Source organism: Halichoeres trimaculatus, unplaced genomic scaffold (genome assembly GCF_033239565.1).
Source record: "Halichoeres trimaculatus isolate MK-OKI-2021-1 unplaced genomic scaffold, fHalTri1.1 fHalTri1_scaffold_6, whole genome shotgun sequence".
Taxonomy (NCBI): domain Eukaryota; kingdom Metazoa; phylum Chordata; class Actinopteri; order Labriformes; family Labridae; genus Halichoeres; species Halichoeres trimaculatus.
Window position 1 is genome coordinate 16,330,657 of NW_027437184.1, and position 18,696 is coordinate 16,349,352.

General features: G+C 42.0%; 1 protein-coding gene across 3 annotated transcripts in view; it reads right to left on the reverse strand.

Moving 5' to 3' along the window:
• The window catches only part of sptbn2 (spectrin, beta, non-erythrocytic 2), a 50,566-nt gene continuing 31,870 nt past the window's right edge, over positions 1-18,696 (reverse strand). Inside the window, exons 7-40 of one of the 3 annotated variants that reach the window (XM_074671864.1) lie at positions 18,378-18,493; positions 17,926-18,038; positions 17,632-17,819; positions 17,389-17,506; positions 17,073-17,231; positions 16,653-16,955; positions 15,113-15,266; positions 14,616-15,010; positions 14,268-14,531; positions 13,976-14,187; positions 13,237-13,374; positions 12,903-13,122; positions 12,235-12,771; positions 11,509-11,711; positions 11,315-11,405; positions 10,996-11,142; positions 10,586-10,849; positions 10,249-10,473; positions 10,069-10,158; positions 9,591-9,869; positions 9,375-9,505; positions 9,080-9,284; positions 8,603-8,977; positions 8,267-8,511; positions 8,021-8,159; positions 7,789-7,873; positions 6,998-7,194; positions 6,739-6,866; positions 6,523-6,598; positions 5,588-5,662; positions 4,373-4,551; positions 4,105-4,278; positions 3,870-3,912; positions 1-3,739 (exon numbers count right to left, since the gene is read on the reverse strand). In XM_074671864.1, the coding sequence (XP_074527965.1) occupies positions 3,527-3,739; positions 3,870-3,912; positions 4,105-4,278; positions 4,373-4,551; positions 5,588-5,662; positions 6,523-6,598; positions 6,739-6,866; positions 6,998-7,194; positions 7,789-7,873; positions 8,021-8,159; positions 8,267-8,511; positions 8,603-8,977; positions 9,080-9,284; positions 9,375-9,505; positions 9,591-9,869; positions 10,069-10,158; positions 10,249-10,473; positions 10,586-10,849; positions 10,996-11,142; positions 11,315-11,405; positions 11,509-11,711; positions 12,235-12,771; positions 12,903-13,122; positions 13,237-13,374; positions 13,976-14,187; positions 14,268-14,531; positions 14,616-15,010; positions 15,113-15,266; positions 16,653-16,955; positions 17,073-17,231; positions 17,389-17,506; positions 17,632-17,819; positions 17,926-18,038; positions 18,378-18,493 (6,481 nt within the window). In that variant the 3' untranslated portion in view covers positions 1-3,526. Of the gene's footprint in view, positions 3,740-3,869; positions 3,913-4,104; positions 4,279-4,372; positions 4,552-5,587; positions 5,666-6,522; positions 6,599-6,738; positions 6,867-6,997; positions 7,195-7,788; positions 7,874-8,020; positions 8,160-8,266; positions 8,512-8,602; positions 8,978-9,079; positions 9,285-9,374; positions 9,506-9,590; positions 9,870-10,068; positions 10,159-10,248; positions 10,474-10,585; positions 10,850-10,995; positions 11,143-11,314; positions 11,406-11,508; positions 11,712-12,234; positions 12,772-12,902; positions 13,123-13,236; positions 13,375-13,975; positions 14,188-14,267; positions 14,532-14,615; positions 15,011-15,112; positions 15,267-16,652; positions 16,956-17,072; positions 17,232-17,388; positions 17,507-17,631; positions 17,820-17,925; positions 18,039-18,377; positions 18,494-18,696 lie in introns of all 3 variants that reach the window. The other 2 variants (XM_074671863.1, XM_074671865.1) reach the window with 2 other exon arrangements.

Sequence of the window (18,696 nt, forward strand, 5' to 3'; positions counted from 1 at the left end):
TTGATTAAACCATGTTTTATTATTCCTAATATTAGATGTAGATACACAAGTCAACAAACATTATTTTCAATTTGTAATGAAAATGCTCCACAGCACACTGACATCGTGTGGAAGGGTCTGGTATTACAGACACGTACCTGAAAATGGACAGCAGTTATAAGTTTTGCAATAGGTTGCATTAGTAACAGTAGTAGTAATAGTAACAACAGTAGCAATAATGTAATAATAGCAATTAATAATAGTAGTGGTATTAACAACTCTGAATTAGGAAGGAACAGACATTCGTCAAAGTAATGAGATGAAGGTAGGTGGACAGGCTTATCAAATGCTGCAAGACAGACCACTGGATGAAAAAATACAAGCTCCCACTAGACAGCAAATATCCTGCCTTCTTCTAAAAAAGGAAGCTCAAATTGTCACCAGTCTGTTTCACTCAGATCTAATACTTAACAAGTCAAAGTTTTGTTGTCGTCATTAAGTACTCCATTGTTACAAGTTCTCCCCTAACCAAAAAACTCATCTCCTTGACATCAATAATTCACACTTCTCATGTCCTGGTCAAAGCTTACCGTTAGCACAATGCTATCTGAAAAGGATGCTGTATGCAACATCGAATCACAGCCAGCTGAGGACCAGACTGCATCACCAGGGCTGTTCAGCGTGAAATATACAGTACTGTGTTTATGTTCATGTGTGTGAAAGAGAGCTAGTTTGTCAAGTATGAGAGATTTTATTTTTGCTTCACACGGCCAATTTGGCCAAACTAATTTGTGTCATTCACATTCAAATGAGCTGATAAGAAAATACACTGTTTGACTTTTAGACTTGAACTCCCTAACACCAAGTGGATGCCATGTCCAGTGTCCAGAGCAGAGGAAAGGTAGCAATGTCCAGTAAAACCAGCTCACTCACTTGGGGAAAGACTCCTACTTCCATAATGTGCACAATGTATGCTTACTGTTGGCTCACTTATGTATGCAATATCTCTAGTACTTGGTTTCCCACTTTGTAGTTTAGGCTAAGGCGGCTCAGGCTGCTGTCCCACACCTGGGATACAAAGTCCTCCTGACAGATACAAGGTGGTCAGTTTTTTAAGGTTTAGACTAGGCGTGGCTTACCAAGCTAAAACCACTTCAGTAGTAGCAAAGTGGATGTTTAGGTGTATCCTTTCCCCAATCTTTGATTTAAGCATCAGGCCCTTGTTCCACATTCATTAAAGACTGGAAAATCCACCTTTTGAACCTGTGACCAAATACACATTTGGTTCCAGCAGTTCCACTTAATTAGGACATTCCTGTGGACTGATACACAGATCCAGCTTATAAGAGTTCCTCTCAAGAAGTAGAAAAATAAAAACAAGTTGCAACCTCTTGGTAAGATTGACCATTCAATTCTTAAATTCAGCAGTTTTCCAGAAACATTTTGGCAGTAATTAAAGGCAAATGAACACTTTAAGTGACTATGGTAACAACTAACAACCGCTTCAGTGGTCTCGAGATATTTATATAAAATGTTCTACTGCCTACAGTCTCACAGGATACTGTTTATGCTTTATTGGGTTTAAACATGTAGAGTAGTCCAGGAAACTATTTAACATCTATCATATTTAACATTTACTATACTTGATTGCCATTATCATTTTTGGGATTATAAAAGCCAATTACATAAGATTACTTGATCTCCAACCCTGAACATAAAGCGGCCTCATGTTTTTTGAGCACATCGACACAGAGGAAGATACATGGCAATGATGAGACACATACAAGTATAAACCTACATGAAGTCATGCCACGTATGTAAGAGCGCAAAGCTCATCTAATAAACATTTTGGGCTTTCATCTCTCTGCAAATGCCTGTTAGCAGAGATTTGACTACTAATTAATATTGTACCTGCATAAATAATCCACTGACATACATTAGATCATTGCCACAGGGCACATTTTTACACTTATCTTCATACTTAAAAAACTTCCTGTAAGTCTTTTTGAATGGAGGATGTGTTTGTAATAAGAAGTCTGTGGTGGGTTCAAGTAAGGCTCAGTACACCTCTGTCTGTCAGGTAGCTCATAAAGCCCATTCTTCACTGCTCATCCAATCTCACTTCCACACTCCACACTTCATCTGTCATGACACCTGTCAGCTGTCCATCTGTCCTGCTCTAACTCTGCGGTCTGCCACAGAAAATGTGCTTCAGTTTTTTTAATCTACAAACTGTCCCGACGCCTTCACACCAGATAGAGAAAGAACGGAAATAGAAGTTAGAAGACTTAAAACAGAAAAAATGAAACTGTCAAGAGGAACTTCATTGGTGATGTAAGCTTACATGAAATAAAAACCAAAAGCAAAGAAGAGCTCATTTTATGAAATCATTCCCGTAAAAATGTTTCTGCGATTGTGCCTGGTTTTCGTCTGCGTTTGCGGAGCGAAAAGTAGCATTCATCTGGCCACGTTTGATCAGAAATAACATAAACGTGCAAAATCCACAGCACCACAACTCACACACACACAAGCTCAGTCACTCTCACACACACACACACACACACACACACACACACACACTAGAAAACTAATCTTCTCTGCTTTGTACAGAAAAAAAATCAAAAATCAAGCAGAAAAGATCACTCAAAAGAAATAGTCAAATACAGGCAAAATTAGAGATAAAATAAAAAATAAAACCACTTATTAAATATATATATTTATATATATAATTTTCCCAATGAAACTTGTGATCACTTACTGCACACAGCTAAAATTAATGAACTTTATTTTTTTCTCAAAACACCTCATAAACTGTCATTCCTAAAAAAAAAAAAAATTACATACAAAGGGCAAGCCCGACATTCTCCACCAATGTTATCAAATTTGTTTCCACGTGAATCTAGATTATCTACTGTCAGAGTAATTAGTCTGTTTCTCAAACCAGCAATACCAAAAGATAAATAAAAATAATTATAATAATAATAATAACAGCAATAATATTGGTCAGGTTAATAACATCAATACAAGAACAGAAAGAGAGACTGATGGGATCCTTCCCAAAGAGACAGAGAGAGCTTAGCTTTTAAGAGGGGAACTAAAAGCAGAACACACCACAGTGGAAAGCCATCATCCACCGATTTATCTCACCACGCCCAAATGGCTCAGCTAGCTGAGACTCAGTGAACAGAAAATATTCATACAGAGAGAGAGAGAACTGGGCCTGAATCCCTGCTAATGCTAACCTCACCTGGTACTGACCCAGACTGATAGGCTGTGCTAGCCGACTGAAACTGAACGAGGGCTTTCATTGTTGGGTGCAGCTTAATATAAAATATGGATTGGTTGGAGGTAAAAGAAACTGACAGATAAACTGGCGAGGGAGAGAATCAGAAAAGAAACAAAGTTCTCTTTAAGCCACATACAGAAGCTGTTGACAAACTCCTCAGGACCTGCACTGAGCGCAGTGTGTTTGGACTTTACTTTCTGCCTGCTTCAGTTTGTTGAAATTTTGACAAATGCAGCTTCTGTCGATGATTCAACAAGTGTTCTATTTCTTCTTGCCAAAGAAGCTGAACCTCTTTTCACGATCTTTCTCTTTCCCATCTTTGTTGCGCATGGTAACTCCTCCCGCATCACCTGAGCTGGGGGAGATGGGAGGCATTGTCATGGCACGGCTCAGCGCCCGTGGACCTCCGGGCGAGTCTCCTGATCCTGTTGGAATGGAGCCATGGATGGAACGGATCCAGGAGCTCATTTCAGCCTTTAGGGAGTCAAAAACCTTTGTTATAATTCAACATTAGGGCAGTTAAAAGCAAAAATAATAATAATAATTTAACAATAAAGTAATCTGCATTTCATTTATTGTAGCAAACAAAACTTAAACATCTCACCTCATCCTTTGCTTGGAACAGATATTCTTTCCCATCTCCTAGCCTAAACAAACAGAAATAAAGAGAAAAACCATGAGTTACAAAAATCTTCTTTATGTTATTATAATGATATATTATCATAAAACTTTTTCACTGTTTTTGTATTCTACACAACCCTTATATTGGATTATAAACTGACATGGGTACCATGAGGAGTTCTTGCTGTAGGGGTTATAGTTGGAAAATCTGGTCTCACCTGAGCTTGAATACATGTTTCCTCTTCTTGTAGTCATGGGCCACCTCACACACTGCCTCCCCGAGGCTGATGGGTACCTCTCCGTGGTATGGAATGCCATTGCTAGCACTTTTGCCATCTTTATAGAAGCCGAGACTTCCTTTTCTTAAGACACAGTACACGTTCTGCCAGGACCTACAAAAACGAAGATATTGGATCTGTAGCAAGGTGTAAAACAAATAAATGGAATATTCTTTATTAGCACTCAACTAATCCCATCAGTACTCACCTTGTAGCTGCCTTTTTGCTGTGAGACTCCATCTCCTGTTTTCTACAGAGCATCCCCTCCATGGTTTCTGGCTCAGACTCTGCTCCGCCCCTGCTCGGTAACGTGGCGGATGGCTCAAGGCGAGAAGAAGCCAGTCCGCTGTCCCTGCCTGGTCCATTCACCGACTCTGACTCTGAGCCCTGCGATTCAAACCAGAGCATGTAGGCAGTTAGCACGGAGAAAAACACAAAATTGGGCAGGAGCTTTAAGCAGCAAACCGCCATTCAAAGCCATGATGAAGAGGCATGATGGGGCTTGCTCCAACGACAGAGTGTGATTACCTGAGATAATTTCACAGCCTGGGTACAGACCTTTGACATAAACACACAGTACACTGATTTCACACAGGACAATTACAGTCACTCCAGATGTATATGTGACACATGCATTCTGCCAAAAACAGACGCTTACAATTTCTATGTTTTGTTCCAAAAACTGCCATATCAGACTTTCCTGGACTGAGGACGACACAAACACAGGAACTTTTCGCCTTGAAAGCTCATCTTTAGTGAGCTATGTAAAAAACATCTCTGATTGAATAAACTGTAGCAGCACAGTGTAATGCAAAAATGACCAAAACAGACATGAAACCACTCTTACATACAACTCTTTAAGCCCTTACATCCTACAAATCTCCAAAAGCTGGGCTTCTTTATGTCATATATAAATTTCAAATAAAAGAAATCCAACAGCAGAAGTAAACCTTGTCAGCGTACTCAGTTGTAACAGAGGTAAAAAGTATCATCACCTAAGGAAGTGTGAATTTACTTTGTTTTCTCACCACTGAAGGACACACCACAGGAAGTACATAGATATAAAGCACAACTTCAACAAACTACATTTAAAAGGACTCTAACAGCTACAGTTACCACCACATTAACAACTCTGGGCTTCACAATTACAGTCACTCCTGTCCTGGTCAATAAAAGCACATGAACAGTGGACTGATCCATGAAAACAATCTATTCATGAATCAGCATCATGCCTTCAAAAAGCAATGAGACTAATCAGTGGAATAATGGAAAAAAAAGCTATGGTTTGCATCTCTGACAGAAGGCAGAAGCTTCTTCAGGGAGGAAAAAAAAAAAACAGGCACTGCTGTTGACCAGGAGCTGAGCGGAGGCTGTGCAGGGGGCGAGGGAGAAGCTACAAAGCTGACCATGGCTTGGTACTCACACGCTCCGGCTGCTTTGGCTTACACACACGTTTAGGCTCTGATTTCTTTCCCACTGACAACGATAGCGATAATGACTGCTGGTAAAAACGCAATAAGAGAACGTTAAAGAGTCTTTGAAGGGTAAAAGTTTGTTAATTGTTTACACTTTCAGAATGTTTTCTCAGAAAGTTACCACTGAGGGTTAAAAGACATTTTGATGTCGACCATTCTACCAGTAACAACATTACATTGAAAATCAGAACCAGTGAAGATTAGTTCAAAAGAGATTTGCTCCATTTGATTTTTTGTGCCGTGTCAGCTTCATACCAAAACTTGCTGTGTACTGTGTAAAAAAAAAAGTCAAGTTTAATTCATCCACAAAGACACCAGTTCCTTCCTCACTTTTGCAATTTCTGTTCAGATCAGTGTTCTTTAAGTGGTGGCTGAGTTTTTAGTCTACAAAACAAACATGGCACTGAATCTTTTAAAAACAGTTGTTCCACACACCTAACTTATAATTTATCAGTATTTCAAAAATCTAAAATTTCTCACTCATCCCCATTTATATTACAAAATCTATGTTACAAGTTTTTGATGCATTTAGCTAACACTTTGGACTCAACATACTGAATGAATACATAGCACTTAATCATTTTGGTTCAACTTGATCATGGTAAAAAATGACACTGTATGAACATTAAAACTGTGTAACAGACAAAGACTGGGACATGAAATCACAGCATGTATTATAAGTGTATAAATGTCACATTTTTCAAACAGAGAGTGGAACAGTGACTACAAACAAATATGATATAAGAGATGAGATAGGAACGACATAGAAAAGACACTACAGGGCATCACTTGCCAGAGCTGAAAGACAATAACAAACACTGGAAATATGGTATTATATAATTTTGATGCCACAGTGTGAAATGTTTAAACCCCCATATCTTACCTGTGATGTGTCATTGTCGCTGTGAACTCCATTCACGGATGCTGACTGATTAAGCGTGGTCTGGTCTAGACTGGTTCTGCATTTGAAGGAGAATGACAATATAAGGGGTAAAAAAACAACAAACAGCACATGTTTACCCTTAAAATACACAGATGATATCTCCAAAACACTAAGACTATTTTCATCACCAGAGTGGTACTTTTTTTTTTTTTTTACCTGGCTGCAGAATCATGCATTTGACTCTCTGTCTCAGACTGTGCGACTTCTTCAGCTGGGGGTGGTGTAGGAGGTCGTCGAGCTCTCTCCTCTTCCTCTTGCCTCCTCTGCATCTCCTGCTCCTCAAGCTGAAAGTAAAAAAGGACTTTAGGAATGCTATCTATACTCAAGGCCCCACATAAGAAGAAGAAACTCTGAACCTTCTTTCATGACCCAGAGGATGACATGCTGTGCTTCTACCAGATATTTTTCTACTTACTGTTGTGAGTTTTTCCAGCAGCACGAAGCGATCCTCCCAGGCTGCTGCGAGTTTCTCGAAGGCCTCGTGGCGCTTAATTAGGCTTTCTACCTCATCCACGTTTGCACCCAGCTCTGCTGCTCGCACAAGAGGTTCTTGACCTGCCAACCAGGACTCTGCCACAGAGGCATCACGTCCAAACTGCAGAACCTCCAGCACTGAGAGGCAGAAAACAGACAGAGAAGAAAAGAGAGAGACAGAAAAGGGAAAGTGAACAAATAATACCATTGAAAAAACATTAATAGCTTAAAAACAATTAGCAATGAGTCAGGGCTCTTTCCGTAATACTTTGCAGTCTAGATGAAAAACAAATGAAAAACACTCCTGGTATTGACTGCACTCTGACCACTGTGTTGTCACCTGATAGAAAAGGATTTTGAATACAGTCCCTCGTGTTCATGGCATAACAAGCAACAGTCTAAGGGGCTGTGAGGAGTTTCTAAATGATCTTGAAAAAGTCTCCCTACTAGGCATATGCCTGATTGTAATCCACACTTGAAATGAGATTATCAGCGCCAATATAAATTATTTCAAACCGCTACTTTGCAGCTTCCTGATGGGGTCACGCAGGATTGCTTTATGACAACACCACAGCGGCTGACAAAGTTTAGAAGTCCAGCCCAATTAAAACAGATCCTCCTAGTAGCATCTTTAAGTAGGTGTATTCATGTGACCAGATGTGTAGGCAGAGGAAAGCACAGACAAATAAGTGCCCCTTTGAGTTGAACCTTTACTTAACATGTTGAGCATACCAATTTGTAAATGGTCCATCTTGTCCTGCCATTTTTTGTTGATTTTGTCTCTCTTTTCTTGGAGCTGAGCCAGTTTCTCTCGGATCTGTGAATCAAGAAATTTTCAGTGACAAGATGATAAATGAACACAGTGACATTTAAAGGTAATCAAGAAATGTGGCAGCAAGTATGGTCCCTGTTTAATTTTGTGTATCACTGAATGTTACAGTAAATGTGACCTGTTGAACACTACCTCATCAGCTGCATAGTGGTTATTGTTGATGAGCGTATTTCCCATCTCATTACAGGCAGTGAAGCTGTCCGCTCTGGTCTCAATCTCCGACTTGATGTCCTGATGATTGTTAATGACTAACCCAGCAGAGGAAACATCCCTGGGATACAAGACAGTAGAGAGAGGGATTGGTTTGAATAAAAGTCAATGTGAAAGCTCGACTACGAGTCTTTTTACAGGAAAAATAAAGCTTAAGAAGACATTAACCTGGGGCTGTCATGTGCATCGATCTGCAGGTTGATTCCATCCATCCAGAGCATGAGGTCTCTCACCATGTTAAAGAAGCGGAACTTCTCCACTGTGTCCAGCAGGAGGAGCCTGCGGGCCTGACCTGCCTCCAGGAGACCCTCCCAGGCAGAAGTGACAGCATGCTCACTCCTGTGAATGTCATCAGCTTTCTCCCCTGCATAGGCCTTCTGCAGCCGGGCTGCGTCATCTTGCACCTGGTTAACCTAAGAGGTCAAAGAGGAGGCGTTCAGATTTGTTTTTCACAGCTCTCTTGGAAACCTCACATGAGAGTTCTTGATAAAAAAGGTTGCTGACCTGTCCACTAAGGGCTTGGATGTCATTTTCAAATGTATTGTGCTGTCTATGTAGGTGCTGAACAGTGTTCAGATCACGGCCGAGGTCAGAAGGCAGCCCCTCTCTCTTCTCCTTAACACGCCCAAGAACCTCCATCGCATCTTGATGGAAGCGGTGCAGCTCATAAGAGGCCGCCAGCATTTGTGTACGTGTGTCTATCAGCTCCAGCAGATCAGCCCAGGCCTCGTTTAATCCGTCTTTCCACTCGGCTACGCTAGCATTCTCGGGATGACCCGACTCAATTAGGTCATCTGCCAGCCCGTTGACACCATCCACACGCTCTTGGCCGATGGTGCTGGTGTCACGAGCAAACTCTCTGAACTTGTCCCTTAGCATCTGCAAAAGAAAACCAGGGCAAAGGCAAGAAACATAATTAATTCAGCTAAATTTCTCTGAGCTTCGATGTCTCCAAAGTATGTGACAGAAAAAAAAACTCACAGTGACATGTTCATAGTCCTGTCCTAGTTCATGGGAGCCAGCAACCACCTCCCTCTCAGCGATCCACTGTTCCAGGTCATCAACCTCGCGCTTCAGCTGGGTCAGCCGAAGTCTCTCCTGAAGCCGTCCACGGCGCTCCTCAGCAAGGTCTTTCAGCCCAGCGTACAGTTTGTCAACTTGGGCTTGTCGTAGGGTGATTCTCTCACTGTGTAAGATCAAAATCAATTGTTCAGCATTTACTTACCACAAACAGTAGTAAAGCAGATGTTTTTTGTTCAGATTTATGTGCTCTCACCTTTCTGGGTGTTCACTGGTTACCATGAGGCGGCTGCTGTTGGCCAGCTGGTGAATTGTTTGTGCGTAGTCTTCAAGTGCCTGTTCCAGACTCTGGTGCTTCTTGACCATCACCAGAGCACTCTGCTCATCCTGGGAGACAATCAGGGTGTTATCACTTTGTTACCAACCAAAGAGCATAAACAGTGACACCAAAAGTCTTTATGTATCTTCTAACCTTTGCTTTTTCCTCTGACATCATATGAAGCTCTTGTTCTCCCATCCAGGCCTCAGCCTCCGCTGCGTCTGCATAGAACTGCTGGGCACGGTTGGCCTCTACAAGACGGTCATGACGTTTGTCTGTCTCAGCGATCAGTTGGTCCCAGAGGTCCCGCAGCTCGACAAGGCGGTCCTCGAGGACTGACTGCCTCTCACCGTCTACCTCACTTTGAGTCTTGCCTCGTCTGTGGATGTCATCAATACGAGGCTGGTGGCCTTGGATCTCCTTTTGCAGAGTCTGGTTCAGAAAACAGAGAGAAGCTGAGTTGGCAGTTTGGGTACCTTAGGTCTGGACTGAGTTGCAGTGTTTGATAAACTAAAAGGAACTTGAGGGCAAGTCATCTTTTATTTCTATGCAGTTGATACGCAAGTTTTCAATCAACACTCGACTCATTCACCAATTTTCTACTGCATGTTAGAGAAGATTCTTATCAAACCTGGTTCTTCTTGATAAGTAGCTGTACAGTTGGCAGGTCTTTGCCGTGGTCAGTGGAGGTTGCGAGAGGCATCCTCTCTTTCACCCAGAGCTTAAATGCAAAGAGAAGAATTAATAAAACATGAGTCTCAGGCAAAAAAAAGATACTTAAACACTCACTAACAACATATATCCCACTTACAATCTCATCCTCCAGATCTCTGTTGAATTGATGTGCTTCTTTGGAGGCAAGGAGTCGCTGTCTCCTCAGTTTGAGTGGATCCTGGAGGCTAGAGAAGTTGTCAGAAACTCGTCTTTGCTGGCCATCTACCTCAGCAAGACCAGCATCCTCCTGAGTCAGGGCCAGAGCCTGAGACTGGAGGGACTGTACCTCCTTTTCTCTGACCTCCATTTGGTGTTCCAGCATCTACACAAGGTGAACAAAGACATTAGGCAGAAAAATATGACAACTGGTAGTTTTATTTAATGAATTTTAAAATAACTCATCCTGCTACAAAATGTTTGATATTGAGGTGTACCTGGTGCTTTTTGAGCAGAATGTTGACACTGGTTAAATCTTTGCCATAATCATCACTTTGTAGCTGACCCTCCAGGTTTTTCAGCCACACATCCAGGGCGGAGCAGCTCTGGGTGAACAGCTCTGCTCGGTTAGCATCAAATAAGCATTGGGCCTTGGTTTGGGTAGTGTTCTCTAGCTCCTCCCACTGACGCTGCAGGTCCTCGAGGGTCTGCTGCACAACAGGTTTGAGCTCTGGCTTCTCTGCCACCAAAGCCTGACCCTCCTGTTGAAGACGGAAGATATTAAGTAAATTAGCCAACAAATTACAAGTACAAAACGTATATCCAGACTACACTTGGTAGCATTACATTTTTAAAAAATCCACTAATCCAGTCAAAAATGTAACAGTAAGCAAAAAAACAGCCTTACCTTATCGATTTTGTCCAGCCAGTCTTTGTTTGAAGCCAGCTCTGCCATGAAGGCCTGATGTTTCTGCCACTTGCTGTGAAGATTTCTTGCTTCGTCATAAGACATGTCCTGAGCTGTCAGCATCTTCTCATTGATCCATAAAGTGAGCTAAAGAAAGACAACAGCATTATGATACAGACATTTGTGTATTGTCAAAAAGAAACAAGTGATTAAGACATGTTATGTGGCTGATAGTCATCTCTAATAACAATTGGATTTAAACTCCTAAATCTTTCTTATGATATTTTTTTGTACGATTAAAAAATAGATGTATTCCAACCTCCTGTCCATCTTGGAGGAAGTGCTGAAGTTCACGATTATCCTTGAGTTTTGTCAGCAGTTCATTTGCAGTTTCCTTATTCTTAAGATGCCTGGAGTGAGTAAAAAAAAAAATCCAATTCAGTCACTTTAGAACAAACACTTTAAAAAGGAAAACTCGAGGAGTTTATCCTTTGCTTCAACTTCTGCTCTAACCTTTCCTGGATGGAGTCAACTTTTTCCTGGATCTTATCAGAGTTTGCGTTAGAGTCATTAATGAGGCGCCGTCCAGCCTCGACTACACCAGTAATCTTCTCCTCACTGGCCTCTGTAGTTGTGAGGAAATCTTCGTGCTTCTTAATGGCCTCCTCTGCTCCCTGCAGACTGGTCGGCATCTCTGTGTGGGACAACACGTACTCCTACAGAGGGGAAAGGAATGTAAATCATTTTTTATGTGTCATTATTTAATTCCAGAAAATCCTGAGATTTTGCAGCCTGGTCCTTTAAATTTAAATGAATTCCTAATGTGTAAACTTGATATTTTTAATCTCAAATGTGACTGAAGGTTTTGTTTTGATGACATAAGTATAAACATCAATGAGTGTCTACAACTCAAAAATCTTGGCCCAGGGCCTATTTACAACTCTGCTGACTCCTCTTTATTGGGGCAGCATTACGAGGAGCTTAAAATCTTACAACAAACACAAAAATGGGATTATCTGTTGAATAATTTGATTCAGATATCACTTTGATCTAATGAGTTGTTGCTTTAACCATGTCCTGTTTAAAGCCTGTTTTGTCACTTCTGTCACACACTTCTTCAGGGACATGCTGTAATTTTAATGACTTTTGAATGTGTATGCTAACAAGGCTGTGCATAAAAAATAATCTAAGTAGGTGAAGACACAGTTCTCTGTAAGGCTGTAATTGTATCTTCCTAACCTGGCTGTTTAGGAAAGCTTCTGCTTGTTTTGCGTCTCTCAAGAAAGTCTGAAAGTCGAAGGCTTGGGCCAAAAGGCTGTGGCGGTTCTCCCACATGCAACGCAGCTCATGCCAGCCAGTATCCAGTGCCTGGAGCCTCTGGGCCAGAAACATGTGCTGGGCATCTGTCTGACCCTGGGTCACCTCCTCACCGACTGCACGCATCTTCTCATAGTCCTCTTTATAGTTATCCACCTCATTTTTAATACTCTCGTGCTGTGCCAGCAAACTCTCAGCCTCAGGCAGAGAGGTGGGAATGTCCTCCGAGGCTACAGCTGTCTGGGTGCGGGACAGCCATGACTGGAAGTCATCCAGATCTCTGAGGAAGCCCTGTAGCTTGCTTGCTTCGCCCAATGACTCCTCGCGCCGCTTCATGGTGTCGTTCAACTCCTCCCACACCTCCTGAATCTCTGCCAAGCGTCCTTGGATCTCAGCAGCCTGTTCTGGATGTTCCTTAGCCAGCTTTGCAGCTTCTTCTCTCAGGTCGTCTAATTTTCCCTGTAAAAACACAAAGACATATTTAAAGTAGGAGGTGATGACAAGACACCTCAACACATTGACCTGATTTCCAGGTTGCAGCTTGATTTGTTCTTCCTTTTCTTCAGATATGTAGTGTGATCCATCTTTACCTGAATGGCTTCCAGGTCTCTCTCCATGCCAGTGAGTTTGCGTTGCAATGCCATCACTCCAGCAAGGTCATTACCCAATCCCTGAGTGGATTCAATCACTTTGGTCTTTTCCTTCATCCAAGTTTGGATCTCGTTACACTCCAGGTGATAGTTCTGGATGTTGAGGGCCGACTCCAGGCCTTGTTTCTTTTGACCAGCTAGTTTTTCAAACTCCTTCCATCTATGGACGTACCAAATAAGTATTTACTCAAAAATGTAAACCCCAGTGCTCATTGAGAATAATTATTTGAATGTTTCATGTTATGGATATGAAAGCTTTATATGTTGCTCTCACCTGTTATTAAGTTGGTCTTGTGTCTGGTGGATTTGGTCCTTGTTACAATTGTCAGAACTCAGCAGCTGCTGGGCCACCTGGTTCACATCATTGACACGAGTGCAGAGGTTGTTCATCTCAGGTTCCAGGGTCTCAAATCTATAGTCACAGATAGTACCAGCATTAATTTAACATCATAAAGTACAAGCTTTATTATAACAAGATATTTCTCATATTTGAAGGAGTTAACTGTAATCACTGAACCCTTCAGGAGATTTAAACAAAAGGTACATCTCTTGTTACCTCCACCAAGGAGGTTATGTTTTTGGGAGGGTTTGTCCGTCTATAACTCAAAAAGTAAGAAACAGATCTTGATGAAATTTTCAGGAAATTTTCAAAATGGGATAAGAAAGTAGTAATTAAATTTTGAAGATACTGATCCCGATCATCGTCTGGATCCAGGATTTTTTTTTTAAAGGATTCTTTATCATTGTGAGATAGGGCCAGTTTCAGCATATGTGTATATAATATATTCTAGCTCAGAAAACACTACATCCTGGCAATATTCTGGTGGAGGTCTGCGCTCTTTGAGTGCTTTTCTGGTTTTTATCTTACTATGCTCTTAGCAATCATTTCAGAAATACAGTTTCAGTTTTAACTTCTCCAACTTTAATATCTTAGTGGCTCAGTCATCATTGTATTTCTTTAGAATTAAACTCCATGTATTAGCACACTTTCATCCCATAACACAAACACTAACCTCTGCTGCACCACCTCCAAGTCCTCCAATTTGGTGGGGATCTCCATGCCATGTAACCACTTTTCCTTTTCTTCCACCCAGAGCTGGCAGGCTCCAGCTTCACTGAACATGCGGTAAAGGGCCAGAGCACCCTCTAGAGCCTGGCGGCGAGCTGCTGATAGAGACTCTAACTCTTTATAGCGCTGCTCAATAGCAGGTAAGCGACCCTCCACCTACACATGGAGATTAGCAATAAGTTAGTTCTACAAACAGCATGACACCACCAAACAACCATAAAAACAAGAGCACCTACCTCTGGGAAATGTAGAAAGGCCTCTGGCAGTGCTTGGACTTGTTCATGTAGGGAGTCAATGAGGGGATGGTGGCTCTGGATCTCCTCCTCAATCTCCCTCTGTTTGCGAGCCAGAGTTTGGGTGGAAAACTCATCGTGGCCCACCTCCTGACTGGACACCTGTCTAAGCGTCTCCATAATCCATGCCTCCATGTCGTTGGCATCTGTCTGGAATTGGTGCAGGGCCACTGCTTCTTTAAGATTTTGCTCTCTGAGCTTAGTTGTCTGGGGAGCAGTCAGACCAAGACACTTGAAACACTGAAAAAGCATCATTTAAAAATAAAATCGTATACTTGGACCAGCTCCTACCTCTTCGAGGTGTGCCCACTGTGCACGGATGTCTTGGATTCTCTCAGTGACTTCCGGGGCTCCAAAGTGTCCCTCTTCAATCAAAGCTTCTCCAACAGCGATGCTGTTACTTAAGGGCCCATAGCGGGCAGCCATCTCATCCCTGAAAGCTTCATGTTTGCTGAGGAGGTGAAGGGCAGAAGTGAGATCACGGCCACAGTCTCCACTGGCCAGGATCTGCTCCTGCTCCCTTATCCAAGCCGCTTCCTCCCCGAGATCCCACATGAACTGCCACAGGCGGCGGGAGTCCTCTAGACGCTCTCTGCGCTTTGCAGCAAGCTGACCGAGCTCCTCATAGGCTTGACCCAGCTGGTCAACCTTTTCACTAACTAGCCCTGGTTCACACGGTTTGTACGCTGCCAGAGAAAAGGGAGAAATATAGAGCATTTCTTTGATCATCTGCACAAATACATCTGACTGAGGCTGAAGAGAGTGTTAAAGTATATTTGTGGACTCACCCTGTTCATAGGAAGTAAAGCGCTGCGCAGCTGCTTGAACTCCCTTGATCCTCTCTGCCTGCGCTGAAATATCAGCCTCCACCAGTGTGTGCTTCTGCAGAAGGTCTAACACATCATGTAAATGTTTGCCACTGTCTGGTGACTGCAGACGACCCTAAAACACAGTGAAGGGTATTTGTTTATTTCAAACCGAATCACATGGAAAATTATTTCAAATAATAAAAAAAACAGTTTTTAAAATTTAAATTCTAATCATATTCAGAGGCATGCACTTTGTGACTAATTAAAATGCCAATAATATGCTCTGAAACCAATGTTTCTCCATGGTCTTGCTCCAGGGAGCTCGAACCTTGTTCAAATAAGGGAAAAATGAATTTGTATCTGAGAAGCTAGCTCAGATATTTTTAAAAAGAACAGGACAACATACTAAAGAAATGATAAATTGTAAAAAAGCTTATCCAAACATCAGATGATAGGTGACTGAATCACAGAGATATTTACAGTATAGTCCTAGTTAAAACTGAAAATTAAGGTAGAAAGGGTGTAAGTTCTCATCTCTACCCCAGAAATAATCATTTCTCCTCATTGTAAACAGCTGTCAACCTTCAAATAAATCATGTTTATTTTCTTTCTCAAATTAGTCATGTAGCGGAAACCTCAAACACCAACTTCAAAACAGGTCAAAGCTCATAGCAAACAAATGTTTCTGTTTGTTTAAAGATGGTGGGCGGCTGCTAAAGCCAAGCCTGCTGAGTTGTAGAGTTCATTTGAATCACTATAACTGAGCAAGAGTAGACAGACATGAATGCTTCTGTTTTAACATTTAGACAAAATAATAAGTTACATCAAAGTCACTGCAAGCTGAGCTGAATATTTCTGACTCTGAACAAAACCTATTTCGTGCAACATAACAGAAATCAAACTAACAGCCAGAAAGGCCTATAATTACAACTGCTTACCCAACATTCCTGTCAGCAGAGGTGTAACAATGTCATTCCAAGTAGTCAACCTGCATCAACAATCCTCAGAAGCACTGAATGCAGACACTCAGGCTCTTTGATGCTAACCAGGCTAAAATAAACTTCTTAAAAAACAGCAGAAATTTAAAATGCTGTGTCTGAAGCTTTTGATTTTCTGCATTTGGTAAAACCAGCGTTTTAAAACTTGTAAAATCAGAGTGTGTCATAACAAAACACGAGTCCCCAGATTGAACCATGTAAAGGAGTAATACCCACTCCCAGGGGCTGAAGCAGAGCTCTGCCAAGCTCAGTAAAGCCAACAATGACATGCAACACAGCTCAGAGCAGGCTTGTAAACAGCTAATTACTGCTTTAATGGTCTTTTCTTACCAGCAGACACTAAAGCTGCTGGTGACATATGCGGACAACAACAAATGTAATGAGAGGATTAGCTAGATTCCTTTATGTTGATTAAAATCAAACCCATTAGAATCTAGGAATGTAGGGTGCAGGGCAGTCATTTGAAAAGAATCAGCTAGGTGAAATGATCTGTGTATGTTTTTTGTTTAATGGTTTAGTACCTTCATGTCCGCCATCCAGTCCATGATGTAGCGCATCTCCTGGAATAGTCTCTGGAGGTCACGGTGGGCATTCAAACGCTCTCTGCGTGCAGCTAGAAGCTCTTTGAGGTATTCCCAGAGTCGTAGCACGTTGTCCCTTCGTGCGAGTATTCGTCGCACATCGTGGTATCCCTCTGCTTCAAGCTCTTTGGCAACAGCCTCAACAGCAGCCACACGTTCCCAATAAGCCCCGATATCCGTCTCAATAGCTTCATGTTTACGGGTGGCGGCTTCAACTGCGCCCAAGTCAGTCCCAAAGTTGTCCTGACAACAGAGAACATTAGCTCAGCACAGCAAAGTCTTCAGTGTGTTCAAGTCAGAAATAAGATTAAAAACAAAAATGGACAATTTTTTGTATTGAATCCAATTTTCTTTGACTACCTGAGATACAAGCCTCTGGTTCTCACTCAGCCATGTCTCACGCATAGCAGCCTTCCTGTCAAAGCGTGCAGCAAGCATCTCCAGCTTCTCCTGACGAATCAACTCGTTTCTCAGGGCCAGCTCTCGTTCATGCTCTGCCTTTTCCAGTCGCTCCCACGCCTACAACACCATCAAAAACACAGTCTGTTTAAAACCTGCAAACTCAATGCAACAGTTTCCTAAAAGGTACAAAACAAATTCATTTCACTGAATGCAAACATTATGAGGCATGCTTCCACATTTCCTGATGGACAACGGTAGAATAAGGAAAACATACCTTATTGATATCAGAGATAAGTTTGCCCTCCCTTGGCATGTAAACCTTCTGGTTGTTTGCTCTCATCTTGCTCTGGATAGTGAAGAGTAGAACCTCCAAGTTTCCTTTCTCAGTAAACCTGAGGAGACAAAAATCACCTCTATTTAATATACCATGTTGCTTCACCCTATATCCACATGGCTATGGCTCACGTACTTGCTCCTTCACTAAGTTATAATCACCCTGGTTTCTGTTTGTTCTTACTTGGGGGGTTTCTCCACAGTCCTGTAGGAGTTGAAAGCCTGGAGCTGGTTCTGCACAGCACTCAGTGAGTTTGCTAGCTGCCTGTCATTGAGTGTCACAATGGTCTGTTCAATCCACTGCAACAGCTCTGATGCCAAGGTCTCATACTTGTCAATCAGCTGATCTGCTTCAATGGCATAGTCTAGCACCTGCAAGCAACAGAGATATTCGGAGCAATTGGTGCCAAAAAGTGTTCAAGTGTTTTTATAATCACACGTGGACAAGTAAAAATACATGTAAACACTTGAAGCTAACCTTGCCGATTCGTTTGCCCTCGACTGCCAGGGCTTTCATCTTGGAGAAATAATGGTAGTAGGTCGCCACATAGGTAATGATGGACTTCTCATCAGGCTGATCAACATTGACATCTGAAAAAGAGACAGCATGATTCATTTGCACCAGATTACTTTTTAATCTTAAATTTATAGAAACACAACAGTGGTGTCAGGTTCTTCCAACTCTTGATTAGGAGATTAACAGGTGCCTAGGTGTTTATATCCCTGGACGTGCTTTTAGTGGTGTCAGTGTAGCTAACATGTGATGTAGTGTTGTCTGAGCTAGAATTAATTCCCATAATCCTCCATAGTCTGACCCATCAGGCTGTTTTGGACAACAGACGCAAGCTTAGTGCCTTAGTAGGCAGTAAAGGATCGACAGCGTGACTTCTGAGGAGCGCTGCTTGTTTTGTGTAGGCTTTACACACTCACCTTCTGGGTCCAGCAGCTTGGTAAGCCCCAGCTCCTTCTCAGCCACATTGAAAGCGTTCTGGAGATTGTAGTGAGCGTTGGACCTCTTCAGGTTGTCAAACTCAATCAGGTCAGATCTGTAGAGGCCGGGGAACAATTATGGGTTTAATAAGCACAGATTGCACAGAGGAGCTGGGTGGATACAAACAGCAGTATCCGTGGGTTGAGATACCTTAAGTACACCTTCTTGTTTTACATAGAAACAGAAAAGAGTCTTTTCGCATATTAGAGGCGCCTGTTCTGGCTCCTTGTGAGATTTTGAATAAGGCCCGATTATGTA